The sequence below is a fragment of the Ostrinia furnacalis genome, unplaced genomic scaffold (genome assembly GCF_004193835.3).
Source record: "Ostrinia furnacalis isolate ACB-3 unplaced genomic scaffold, ASM419383v2 OfSCF0398, whole genome shotgun sequence".
In the NCBI taxonomy this organism is placed as follows: domain Eukaryota; kingdom Metazoa; phylum Arthropoda; class Insecta; order Lepidoptera; family Crambidae; genus Ostrinia; species Ostrinia furnacalis.
In genome coordinates this window covers 499,384-513,062 of record NW_021130637.1, presented here as the reverse complement: position 1 = coordinate 513,062, position 13,679 = coordinate 499,384, and the positions used below count along the sequence as shown (strand labels likewise).

General features: G+C 37.9%; 1 protein-coding gene across 3 annotated transcripts in view; it reads right to left on the bottom strand.

The window, feature by feature from the left end:
• Positions 1–25: 25 nt before the first annotated feature.
• Positions 26–13,679, bottom strand: part of LOC114363586 (synaptic vesicle glycoprotein 2C) — a 35,480-nt gene continuing 21,826 nt past the window's right edge. For 2 of the 3 annotated variants that reach the window (XM_028319356.1, XM_028319369.1), the window contains exons 2-11: positions 9,556–9,688; positions 8,132–8,191; positions 5,817–5,909; positions 4,716–4,849; positions 3,511–3,701; positions 2,709–2,857; positions 2,214–2,619; positions 1,622–1,884; positions 891–1,050; positions 258–441 (exon numbers count right to left, since the gene is read on the bottom strand). In XM_028319356.1, the coding sequence (XP_028175157.1) occupies positions 258–441; positions 891–1,050; positions 1,622–1,884; positions 2,214–2,619; positions 2,709–2,857; positions 3,511–3,701; positions 4,716–4,849; positions 5,817–5,909; positions 8,132–8,191; positions 9,556–9,592 (1,677 nt within the window). In that variant the 5' untranslated portion in view covers positions 9,593–9,688. Of the gene's footprint in view, positions 442–890; positions 1,051–1,621; positions 1,885–2,213; positions 2,620–2,708; positions 2,858–3,510; positions 3,702–4,715; positions 4,850–5,816; positions 5,910–8,131; positions 8,192–9,555; positions 9,689–13,679 lie in introns of those variants that run through there. The other variant, XM_028319364.1, reaches the window with a different exon arrangement.

The window sequence follows — 13,679 nt, the reverse complement described above, 5'->3', positions numbered from 1 at the left end:
AACTCTTTTGTAAATACAATATTGTACACGTGAATAACTAGTTACATCGGTGAATCGTTCGATGATGATAATCACAACGGCTCATTACAGTCTTAACACGGAGTAAAAAATACTTGGAACTCGACATTGGAACGAGTGGGAGGGAGCGTTCCTGTCGATTGCATTGGTCTACTTCTAAAAGGTGTCCTTTTGGTCCTTCTAGATTTGGTGTTGGTTCTTCTAGAATTGTAGTTGGTCCTTCTAGAGTTGTAGCCGCGTTACTGCAAGGCCGTCCGTGTGGTGTTGGGCAGGAAGAGGCACATAAGACCGCCGCTGGCCAGTAGGAAGGCCACGATGAAGGTGGGCGCGGGACAGTACGTGTCCAGAAGCGCCGCTATTACCACGTTGCCGATGATGCCGCCGAGACGGGCCGCCACCATGGATATGGCTACACCCGTCGCTCTGCAAGATAATACGAAGGTAAGTATTAGATATGTGTCTTGTAAGTAGTAGTTCCGGTAGAGTAGAATAGAACTCTCATTCTAATTTTCCCGCGAATGGCATAAAAAGCTTGAATTGGGTCTATTTCCGAATCTTTTCGGATACATTAGATCAGTAAAGAAATAGCTCTTTGCTGCTACTGCCCCCCTTATCAAGTTGCACTTTTTGATCTAATCGAAAACCGAATCCGTCATAACTCCATACAAAAAAGGATTTTCGAATTTTTCGACCATTTTTCGACTGGTTTGCGATTGTAATGTGCATTTTTTCTAGACCCACTGTTTTAGCTGTGGTTTTAGTAAGAGATAGTTTAGAAGTGGACTGCTATTGGCTGTAACGAAGATAGCTAGAGATACTCTCGTACCTAGCGTAGGTGTTTTGAGTTAGTAAGTACTTAGTTTAGTCCTTACCTTAAGTTGGTAGGGAAGACTTCTGTGATGAGGCAGTCGAGAGACGCGTTACCGCAGGATATCACGGAGCTGAAGATGGCGCTCACGATCAGGTTGTTGGTCTTGTTGTACACGAAGTACATGGCGGCCGAGCACAGACCCGCAGAGAATGTGGCGAACACTGAAACAAACAATGTGATTTCTTGTAGTGCTTAGGTTACTCCTATCTTCCAAGGTGTGCTCGTGCGCGTTATAAGAATACTTGTTTAATTCATCTTAATGTATTTTATTAAAGTTTCTTTTTTGGGCCAACAGCCGACTGGAGGATATTACCAAATTGAGTTGCTAAAGTATTTTGTAACAAATCTGGTTTCAGAGTGAGTTATTAACTTATTAACATGGGCTGCTGCTAAATTAGGAACCAGCTTAAAAGGGGTTTTTCATCATCACCATGTATGTAATACTAGCTTTCCGCCCGCGGCTTCGCCCGCGTGGAATTTTGTCTGTCACAGAAAAACTTTATCGCGCTCGTCCCTGTTTCAAAAACCGGGATAAAAACTATCCTATGTTCTTTCCCGGGACTCAAACTATCTCTATGCCAAATTTCATCAAAATCGGTTGCGAGGTTTAAGCGGGAAAGCGTAACAGACAGACAGACAGACAGACAGAGTTACTTTCGCATTTATAATATTATAGTTGGCATTGCTAAGTCTAATCAGTTCTTAGAAAAATTTGCTCCCAAGCATACATACCCAAGAAGAATTTCCTTCCAAGCCTGTCCATTCCGAGCACAGCGAAGATATTCGAGGGTATAGCGGCAGCGACCGTGATCAGCGAGTCCATGAACACGTCGGAGTGTATGTGCGCGTCACAGGTGGCCGTGGCCGAGTGGGTGCCGTGCTGCGTGACGTAGGCCGTGACTTGGCAAATGTCGGCCTCCGCGTTGTCGTGGGTGCGGGACCACTCGTCGAAGCGGTTGAACATCTCGGGGAACCACATCATCAGGCCGTAGTATCTGGTAAGAAGTGAATTAAATTAAATTCGTAAGCTCGCTTAACCGTTACTAACGCTATTGGTTAAAAGCCTTATATTTCATAATATCCACCAAGGGAGATGGAGGCAATGAGCTTCTTTGTGGATAAAAAATAAAAAAAGTTCTCTGGGAATGTGTACTTAGCTCGTTTCACAGTTTCAGAAGCGAATAACGAGTTCTAGAGAATTCCGCCTAATGAAGCAGAAAGGTAGAGCTGGTTTTTATTAAGTTTTTATCTTTCTATCGCGTACTTTTAAACAAAACATCATATTCATGAGTTAGCTAAATGAAAATATTTTGTAGGTGCTTACCCGATATGGAATGTAAAGTTGATCGTGATAGAGATCATAGTGAACTTGAGTATAGGCGGTACAAACAGCTGTTTGCTGTGCTCCACGATGTCGCTGAACATTTTCCTCATTTTGGACTTGGGCGGTTTGGGTTCGAGGGGCTGTTGCTTCTCCGGCTTGGTGTGCATGGGTTCGTCGATGAGGATCTGTTTTACTGGGTACTCGTCCTTGCTGCGGCCGGTGTTCATGAGGTAGATGCTTCGGAAGACCTCGAGGGCTTCGTCGTGGCGCCCGTTGGAGATCAAGAACTTGGGCGACTCCGGCAGCAAGAAAAGAAGAGCGGCAACCACGAAGGACGGCAGTGACATGACGAGCAAGAATATACGCCATGAGTTGTACACGAAACCGCCGGTAGATCCTCCGATTTCTAGAAAAAACGACGGTAAATAAATTAATTTCTTGTTTTTAATTATATAAAAAAAGTATTCCCATATAGGTAGGTTAACTTATACTGACCACTAGGAATGATGACCCAAGCCAAACCAGCGACGAACAGGTTTCCCAAAGTCCAGAAAGCGGCCATAAAACTCAACATGGCACCTCGCTTCTTTTTGGGCTGGAACTCGGCGAAGTATGACCAGATGACCGGGCCTGATCCACCGAGCCTATGAAGTAAACAAAATAATGTTTACAGACCTATAATGTATGGGAAACTACCGAGTACCTGGATATAGCTAAATTACTACGGAAATGGCTCTATAAATATCGAATAATCAACAAGAAGCAAATGAAGATGTATTTAACAAGTATCTGCGAATTTGTCCGCGTCACCCAAATCAAACTACTTACTAAGTTAACAACGTATTCAAAACATTACTTGGTAATGTAGAGGCATTGTTTGCTTTTTTAGTTTCTGAGAACGCACCAGGAAGGATTCGAATCGAAAGGTATAAAATGCCTACTAATGAATGATGAGTAAGTTTTATTTTCGTCGGAATGCCAATTAAGTATTTCTACGTCTTCGTTTCTGGATAAGAGACCTCCAAGACGATGGTAAAATTTTTGACAATCGCCAAGAGTGAGTGCTATGTGTTCCCACTCTATTCTATCGTTAAATATTTTACAATTCTACGTAATAAATGATAATTTTGGAGTCATATAATTCAGATACGTAGAGGAGCGTTATTAAGATATTACCCTGGTTCTATAGTCCTATCATTGCACGTAAGGGACTTGGGTAGGTACTCGTTGGTTTTGAATTTGTTCTTGATAAGGAAGAATATCTTCACGGTTCTTTTACTAATGGTTCTTTACTTACGCAGCACCATTCATGAAGCGGAACAGCATGAAGAGTTCGTAGTTCTGGCTGAAGGAAGAGGCGACGATGGCGAGTGCGTTGACCACCGAGATGGCGATGAGCACGCGCTTGCGCCCCAGCGAGTCGGCCACGGAGCCCCACGCGTAAGCGCCCACCATCATGCCGATGAAGATTATGCTGTTCAGCCATCCCTGGGGACAAGCAGGTATGTAAAAATAAGATAGAGAAGGTCTATATAAGAAGAGGAATTGCAAAAGTCAAAGTGCGCTATGTAGCCTATTACGCCGGCTCGTTCGTGGCTCTTTAATTAACTTTTTTTTGTCCTGTGGGTGAAATGATGACTTGTAATGTTTGCAGAAAATAATTTTTGTGTGCTAGCAATTTTTATGGTGCTGTTTTGGTGCCCCCCTTTGGTGTTTTGCTTAATTTGCTTACGGATCTGAGTTCAGTGCTTGACGATATTAGATGAAAATTAGTTAATTTGAAGTAGATAAGTAATCCTCGAAATAAACATTATGTTCGACAAAGGAAAAAATATCATTTAAGTAGTGCTGCATTCGGTGCATTCAGACAAGTGGACACGAATTGTCATACAATAGAAAGACCTTCAAATGGCTATATCCGAATAGAGGGCCTTCAAAAAGATGGCGCAACCATTTGGTCAATACATTCGTCAATAAAACAACTTTCAACATCATCCATGGATGAAAAAGGATCATGAGTCTTCTACATTTAGAGGACCACAATTTTTTACTAATCACTTTATAGTATTTATTAGTAAATAAGTTCATCGAACGACTCATTACTCCTTATGTATACGTTTTGCGTTACGTTAATTTGATAGACAATGATACATTATGTCATTCAGATGCAATGTAAACACACGATCACGAAAACTATCCAAAAACCCAACAGTGAAGTCACTGTTTGCGCGTAGTTCGCGCCGCAAAATTGGGAGCCGTATGACATCATGGTTTTTATACTTTGTGCCTGTGACTTTGACAACAAATGACACGCGATTGTTAGCACATATCTATTTTTTATCCGTATTTGTATTTTGTTTTTAGTGAGAAAAAACAGGAACTTGTTAGCTAGATATCTTTTAAAGGAGTCGGTAAAAAAACAAAAGTTGAAGAAACAGTTTCGTGCCATTGTCTACTTAATGACGTGCATTAGGGGAGGTCTATGTGCTGATGATGACTTACTTTAGTCTGTGTGGTGAGGTCTAAGTCGCACTGTGCCGAGGGCAGGATGAACGACATAGAGATGACGTCCATCTCCTCGGAGGTGCTGACGAGGCCGCATACTGCCAGCAGCAGGTAGTGGAACCGTCCATATCCTGGAAACATTTAAAATGTTAGTGCATCATGTCTAGCCACATGGTAAGTAAAGCACGTGAATTCAAAATGAGTAATGGTTTCAATGTATTACATCTATCTTCGCCTTTTACTTAGCATTTCGTTTAGAACCATCATGACTCATCCGTACATATCTATAGTTACCTGATAGAATGTAAGTTTATTTTGGTGACGTAAACTAATGTAACAAAACAAAACGTAGCTATTTCCAGTCCCCAAAATTGCCATCGCATGTCATTCCATTCTCGAACGTTTGGCCTATTGCGTCTTTCTTTTCATTACACGTTCCTTATATCCTGCACGAGTGTAAACATACCCCGAGTATCGAGGTTCGGAGAAAGGCAGCTTGTTTACAACAACAAGGGCCATCCTCGTTCCACTACAGACGGTTTCTCAAACTGTTTCTTTAATTACACTTCTTGATTTTAAATTAAGTCTCACTAGGAGGCGTTAAATTGCTGTTAAATTTAATAAAGTTTAAAAAAAAGATTAACATGTGTAACGTAACAACGATGTTTTAATTAATTAATGACCTGGCATGTGACTTATCGACTAGATGTCCGATCCAAATCTTAATTATCAGTTTTTCAATCCGAAAAACTGATATAAGAAAACACGTGATGCTTAATTAGGAGGTACCTACTTAAAATATATTTTGATTTTCTTATTGCATTCCTATCACATGTTGAGAACCACTGACCCATGGGAATGCTAACTGTGCGCTCTTCATTCATGAAACGACTGATCGTGGCCACCGTTCAGGTTGCATATCTCTTTACAATCGTAACTGTCTCATGTTCCGCTTACTGGCCCGTTACAGTTTAGTGTTATTATGTTATAAAATGCTTCAGTTTTATGTATTTTTAACTGCGGAAACCAGTCGGAGGGAAGTTGTTTTGACATGCAGTCGCACGATTTCTAAATGAGTTCTGAATTTCTGATACTTACCAGTTAGTTCTATAGCCCTCTCGAAATCAGCTTTTTCCGGGATGCCTTTCTCCGGGTCTGCCTTGACTGGTGTCTTCAGCGAAGGAATGACACCTAAAAAGAAATGAACATTATTATTAATGTATTAGCTTTCGACTTACAAGCTGTTTAACTAGACGGACAAAGTCTAAAGTCTAAACTACCGAGGTTTATGGTCAATTTTATAGAACGATGGTAGAGTCACAATTATTAGTTTGGATATCCAAAACCTAAAAGAAACAATGTATGTACGTATCACATAGACTTATACTTGTAACTATCAATTATTGCGTAGTTTTGTAAAATTGTACTACTATCCATCATCATCACGGACAGCAGTGCTTGTGATGATGTTTGCGCAGTGCCTAATTTAGGTGATGATGCTACAATCTGATAACTGAAAATCGCTAAGATAATGTTATTTTCACAAATCTTATTAGTCCAGTCAATGAATGCCTTAACGACGGTGTAGAGAGAAATCCATGGAACACAATTTCTGACCTCGGGACTTTATTTAGCCTAGTTAGGTGGTGAACATAGCAAAAGTCCCCGCCCTTAGCCCTTGAGCCGGCGGGGAGAGGGGGGTTTAAAGGTTCCACTTTTCGGTTTTTCGCTTAATCCTCGGAAACTATGCGTCCTAGTGACATGACTACTATGAACCAAAAAAAGCTTATTCAATTTGCTACAGGTGAGACAGTCAAGTTTTTCTATATCTTGTATAGTTTTTGCGGCATCTGCTCTAGAAGGTCTGTAAAATTGGAAATTTTATTGTTGTCTTACATGTTCCTTTCAGGAGAAAATCGACTAAATCAACATTGAGCAAACACTATAGACATGCGGGAGCATGTTAAGCCTAGTTCCATGGAGGGGACTGCACCGTGCGTATATTTAGACGAACCAGTTAGAGCCACTTTTGACTCCTCATCATTCAAAAACTACTGTGCATTAACACTTCAAATTTGGCTCATGTATTGAGACTTGCAAGATGTAAATCAGCTTCAAATTTCATAAATATACCTCAAACGGTTATTTAGGTATTGACGTTCAAAAATCGATATTTAGAGCACTACTATCTATCTATCACATGTGAAATGTTAAAATTTACTGGTTTTTTATTTGTTCCTTTGTATTTACAGAACTACCTTTCTGGATGCCAAATTTGAACCTTCGAGGTCATCTGGAAGTGGTTAGAATTTGGTCTATAGGTCAGACATGTAGATTTTTGGACGTCAATATCTAAAGAACCGTTTGAGGCAGATTTATAAAATTTGAAACTGATGTATATCTTGTAAGTCTCAACACATGAGCCAAATTTAAAGTGTTAATGCACAGTAGTTTTTGAGTGATGAGGACTCAAAAGTGGCTCAAAGTGATTCGTCTAAATATACGCACGGTGTAGTCCCCTCGCTGGAACTAGGCTTAACATGCTTCCGCATGTCTAGAATGATTGCTCAATGTTGATTTAGTCGATTTTCTCCTGATGAGAACATGTAAGACAAAAATAAAATTTCCAATATTACAGACCTTCTAGAGCAGATGCCGCGAAAACCATACAATTTATAGAAAAACTTGTCTATCTCATCTGTAGCAAATTTAATATGCTTTTTTTGGTTCAAAGTAGTCATGTCACTAGGACACATAGTTTCCGAGGATTAAGCGCAAAACCGAAAAGTGGCACCTTTAAACCCCCCTCTCCCCGCCGGCTCAAGGGCTAAGGGCGGGGACTTTTGCTATGTTCATCTCCTAACTAGTCTAAATAAAGTCCTGAAGTCAGAAATTGTGTTCTACAGTTTTCCATCTATAATGCTTTATTGACTGGACTATATGTGACGAACTTATTATAAAAAGCATTGGTATCATCTGGTATCTTTTACTTGTTATAAGCAAATCTCATTTTTTGCAAGTTATTTAAAAAAATATACGAAATAAATACCTACACCAAAGAAAGAAAGAAAGTTCATTGGACACTTGTAGATTAACTAATTAGTTTAAGTCGGTCATTAGATTATCCGCTATTTAATAGCAAAATTAAATGATTCTAAATTGACAAATCAATTAACTGTTTATCAAGTGACTAATAATTAAATATGCTGATGGATGTTATGCAGTCATCGTATTTTAGATAGCGTCCAGATACGTCGTTTTTAGTAGCTCGTCATCATTGAGATTCATTGTCAACAGATTGCTCCTTGAATTCTCGATTCTTCGAATTTATCTGGCAGCTTTTTTACAACTGCTTGTTTAGGAATACTTTTGAAAAACCTATGTATGTGTATTTTACATGTTCATTGACTTACCTAGGTCAGTATTTTTGGAGCCTGGCCCGTTTAGCTGGTGGTCCCTTTTTACATCACAATCTGAAACAAATTTAAATAAATAAAGCTATAGGTAGAACAATATTAGCATACGATATGCGCTCTAATAATATAATAATGCTTTTGATTAAATTACAAAATGGGAAATTGATTTTAAAAATATGGTGTCGTGTAGAGTCGGTATTTTAATAAGGAAGTACTTTTCTAAATACTTATAGTAGTACCTTTGCTCGGAAGCTAATCAATGACTGTTAACTACACTACCACGTGACAACACGGAAGACTAACATGATTTATGAACCCAGAATAACATGTGGGTCACATTGTACATGTAAACTGTTGAGTGGTCAAATTGATTAATAACGTGAGGTTGACCCTTGGGTTACTCACATACTAATCCTAGATATCATTGACTTTTATAGCGAAACTGTGTTTCCTTGCAAAATAACCAGTTTTGTATAATTTTACAAGGTTCAAAGTGTGATCCTTGAGAAAGCACGGTGCTTTCAAGCAGCTTGTTGGGCCATGGATGCGAAAGTTTACTGGAGTAGTACATGTTCTTTTCCATGTAATTTCCACTTCTTTTCCTCACAATTTTGATACTTCTGTGTAGCCACTAACTAGGCTATTGCAAAGTCCCGAAAAGTGACGGTCAGATAATTCCTTCCAGGGTAACTATTGAAAAGATAACCGAAGAACTAGCTCTCATTTGATTATGTGTCAGGAGTGCTTAAAACAGTTGTGCCAGTATAGGTGGTTAGGTGGTAGGCTTTGCAGCTAGTATGCTATAGTGACGTGTTCGGTCATTACCTGCATAGGTCATATGAGTAATTGAGATAGATCAGTGTCCGTGCTATGATGTCTGTGAAGGCTGTTGAGACTCTACATCTACTTAATAAGCATTAAGATGATGGATAGAGTTGGAGATGTCTGAGATATTTTTCTATCAGTGTAACACGTGAATTCGCTACTTCACCGCGGTTTTATGGTTGGTGGTTATTTGCTAAAGGCGTGTAACATTGACGTGACGAATCTCTTGTGTCGAAAACCAGGCAGCATGGTTTAATACTTTAGTTGGCATCCTTGCAGAATGAATTTTAAAAAGGTGGCTATAGTGGCATTTTAGAAGAATTTAAATCGTTCTCCGTAACAACTACAACTCAACAACAACAGCAACTCCTGTGTTGTCAGGATCTGCAGCTTAACCGCCAATAAAATCCCACCCAGTGAAGATGAAATTTGTCCCAGGGGAATGTTAAACTGTCATTGGACCCGCAATGAAAATGATCAGCAGAACATAGGGGGAGTACGAAGTTCGACTTGGATCCTATGCAAAGGGATTGATAGGTGACAAAACCAAGGTAATTTAGTAGGTCTTGCTTTTCCATTGATAAAGTGGTACTTACTGTGAGGTTTCTTGGGCCCGGGGTCAGTTTCTACCATCCTATGCGGGCGGGTTGCGGGGGATGTCTGCGGCGGCGCGGACTAACTGCTCGAATTCAATGGGTCTGTGTTCGCTTCCAACGGCGATCGGCTCGTCTGTAACAATGGAAACAAATAATTAAATACCCAAATAGGCCAGCGTAGCGTTAATCGCTTTTATGAAGGTTTCTTGACTTCATCGAATCAAAATCGGAATGTGACGTAGTCTATGTCGAAGACAAGACTGGCAATGCAAAATCATTAGCTGTCCTAAAGATTTTCATGTGTAATATTGTCCTATCACAACCTTTACAGGTGAAGTGTGGCATCTTATATTAAAAGTATTAATCCGCTTTGCAAAAAATGTAGAGCCTAATTACTAGGCTATCGACTGTAAATATTCATTTATAACGGGTTGTGATCGGCAAGGCTTTTTTGTATTTCAGGTTCTGGGTTAAATAGGTACGTTAAATATGCAGATACTTCATTAGTATGCAAATATAAAGAGTTTACTTCGTTTTTCGTTAACTTCCAAATACTGTTTGATACTGTACAGGCGCGTTTGCTTTCGTCATGCAAAAACTTTCTCAAAATATACCGAGTCTGTAAGTAATAACTGTAAAAATGTTTTATTATGTGCAATCGTACCAATTGGATGTTATTCTAGGTAACGTCTGAAGAAGTTTTATTGGCATTGCATTAGCGCAGATGCGCTAGTCTAGACACGTGAAGGTGTACAATGTACATAGTAAAATAGTTTTTAGTGGGGAACAAAAAATCTTAATCAGATTAGTAGATTTGGCTGGCCAGACTTGTATCTTATGTAACTAACGTAATCCAGATCACATCTTATCAGCTGATATAAATTAATTTCAAATCTAATTAAAATATTTAAGTTAATAACTAAAATAGCGCAACGTATCAAAAATATTTTTAATGAAATCATCTGAATTTTCTCTAAATCAGCTATTTTACGAAAATTTAAAACTCGAAGTGAATAGCTATAACAAGTCTATAAAAATGTTATAAACATAAAACATCAATGATGAACTTTACGACCTTGAAATGGAAAATATCGTGCTGAAAGTTACGGTAAAAATAAATCTGGATATGATTCTGGCACTTTTTCAAAACCCCCATGTTGATCGGCTTACTTTTCATTAAAGTGATGTAAAGTCTGAATATTTGCTTTCATTTCTGTCTGTATTCTATGACCATATTTATGCGACAATAGTTCAACAGTGACGGACGCTGATTCGAGATTCGAGAAACGCTAGTTCAATATCCGACGACCGCTGGACAAATGTGGTAAAACCACTCCTAACGCAAGTATATTATGGTACTTGCTTGGGAACATAACAATTGATTTATCTACACTAATATTATAAAGAGGAAAACTTTGTTTGTTTGTTTGGTTGTAATGAATAGGCTCAAAAACTACTGGACCGTTTTTAAAAATTCTTTCACCATTCGAAAGCTACATTATCCACGAGTAACATAGGCTAAATTTTATTTTGAAAAAAAATAGGGTTCCGTGAAATATGTAGATAATGTAGTCCACGCGCGCGAAGCCGCGGGCGGAAAGCTAGTTAAACAATACAAATAAAATGGCAACATTCTTTGCTTGACTAAAAGTTTTTATTGTTGAATTTTATTAGATCAAGCCCCAGTCAGACCAGTCATTTTGTAACCTTCCTGTCACCTTAAATCTAATAAGCATGAAGATTGGCATGTTTCTTGCGCTGCTGCTGCTCAGCACTGGCCCATTTATTGTCCTGAAGCAGTGGTAGGGTTAATACTGGGACGTGTAAAAGTGCTTTTTAAAAGCCTAGACTTGCATAAATAAATGAGTTTTATGAGTTTTTTATGTAAGTAATCAACTGTTACCTCTACCTGTGGTATTAAACGATTCGTAGGTATTTTATTCGAATCAAATTCCTTAAAATAATATCTCTATTTCTCCAGTACTTGTAAAGTATAGAATGCTTATGGCAGAGCGCAGCATTTGGTACGTGTTTTATAATAATGCACAGATGAGTGATCGCGCAACAATGGGCGGGAAGCGGCCGTCAGTCGCACAGCGCTGCGCGGGCGCTCGAAACTGTGGACTCATTCAGTTTACTCTGATCTCAATGCTGACCACCTAATCCCGATAGTAGGTCAAGATGTATTTGTTTACTAACATGAAGATACAGTTTTGATTTCTTTAACCAGTGAAATATCCCATTCTTCGTCTGATATCAACCCCAGTATCGCAACTTTCTCCATTAAGGAAAACTTTGAACCCCCATTTCACCGTTTCAGGGACGAAATCTTCTCTCCTTGGAACCCTTAATAAGGTAGTCAAGAGATATTTCCTTTTTTCAAAACTACGTTACTTTATTGCCTGTAAGTAGTCACGTATACTTATTATGAATAGGTTTTTTGATAAATATAATTTAATAGTTGTCAAAAAATTACTTAGGTATCTGTTCATAAATTGTCATTGATTTGACTCTAAATTAGGGAACTCCCAGTTACACAGCGAGGAAACATTAAAAATACTACGATTAATACTAATAGTCAATATTAGTTCAGTCATAACGAGTATATCAATCAAATTGTTGACTTGGCAATACCGGTACCATCATAAGCTTTTGACACACAAATTGATAGCCAAACACGCAAACATCTATGTAACTTATGTAAAACAATGTTGAACAAGTAAACAATAAGTTTAAAACTAAATTAAGTCGAAAATAGACTAAATATTCTAATACAGATATGGATTTATTCATGAATCGAAATAGTTTACAGTAGATACTTAAATAATTAATAAAAAAATGATTTATTTTTGTTATCACAATTTTCACAGTTTGACTCTACCTACGTTTTAGCACAGATAAGTTTTAATGTGATTTTAATTAATATTTTTCATGTAAATGATTGTTTTTAGTACAGTGCCAAAGGATTTCATTACGTGAAGTCCTTGAGATTGCAACACGCGAACGCGATATATTTGCTAAGCATTTTAACTGTGATTTAACGGATCAAATATGCGAGTTTGTATCTACTTAAACTAATCAATTAGTTCCTTCCTAGCAGAGCAAGCCCACCAAATCTTTCATGTCATGTCTCTATTTTCGTAGTAAACACTTATTCTTATGTAGTCATGTATGTAATTCATATTTGAATATAATTAAGTGTTTCAATTACATAACTATGAGTATTATGAGGTATAAAGGAAAATACAGCGTTGATACAGCTTTTAAGTGTAGGTAGGTACCTTACACGTACATCATTTGATATTGTGTGCTAATAGACACTTGTTACATGTGTTACATTGTTAAGCATCTCATCCATTTAATAGGTTACATAAACAATGCTAGGATCTTATAAAACTTGTTTTCAGTTATGATTTATTTGTTTTGTCATGATTGATTATGTCCTTATTTGCATACTTACCTACTTATTAAAATGAATTAATTAACCAATTTGAATTTGACGAACTTGGTATGAATAATTAAATACCATGTCTTACTAGCTTAGGACCTCGGGTTTTCTTTTGATTTTGTATTAAGTACCTAGTACAGTTTTAAGATAAATGGTGAAAATGTAAGACTGAAACATAAATTGAAGTGTTAATGATTGCTATTGCAACATTTTACTTTGCAATATTTTTCATGTTTTTCTAATTGGCCATACGGACTTCATTTGTTTGATTGTTTTTTCTTCTAACCCTCATTTGTAAAAACAAATGGCGTAAAAAAAATCTTTTTACATCATAGACAAACATTTAAAAAAATAATTTTAAAACATTTTGAAAAGTGTTCCATTAATTCCAAATTTAAAATTGTAATCCGATGTTATGGCGCGGTCAGGGTTACCGCCACACGCAACACTGCGGTCCAGGGCGCGGCACAATGTGCCAACCTTGTTTTGTCCGAACTCGTGAGACAGAAAAATCAACATTATTGTGATTTTTGACGACACCTTGTGCTTTATAGCCAGCTGTTTTTTGTTATTACTTCCGGATGATATGAATTTTTATAGTCAGTTTTTAAATTAAAGTCTTGATGATGTTTTATTTATATTGTTTGTTTTCGTCTCAGTTAAGATGTTTAATCAC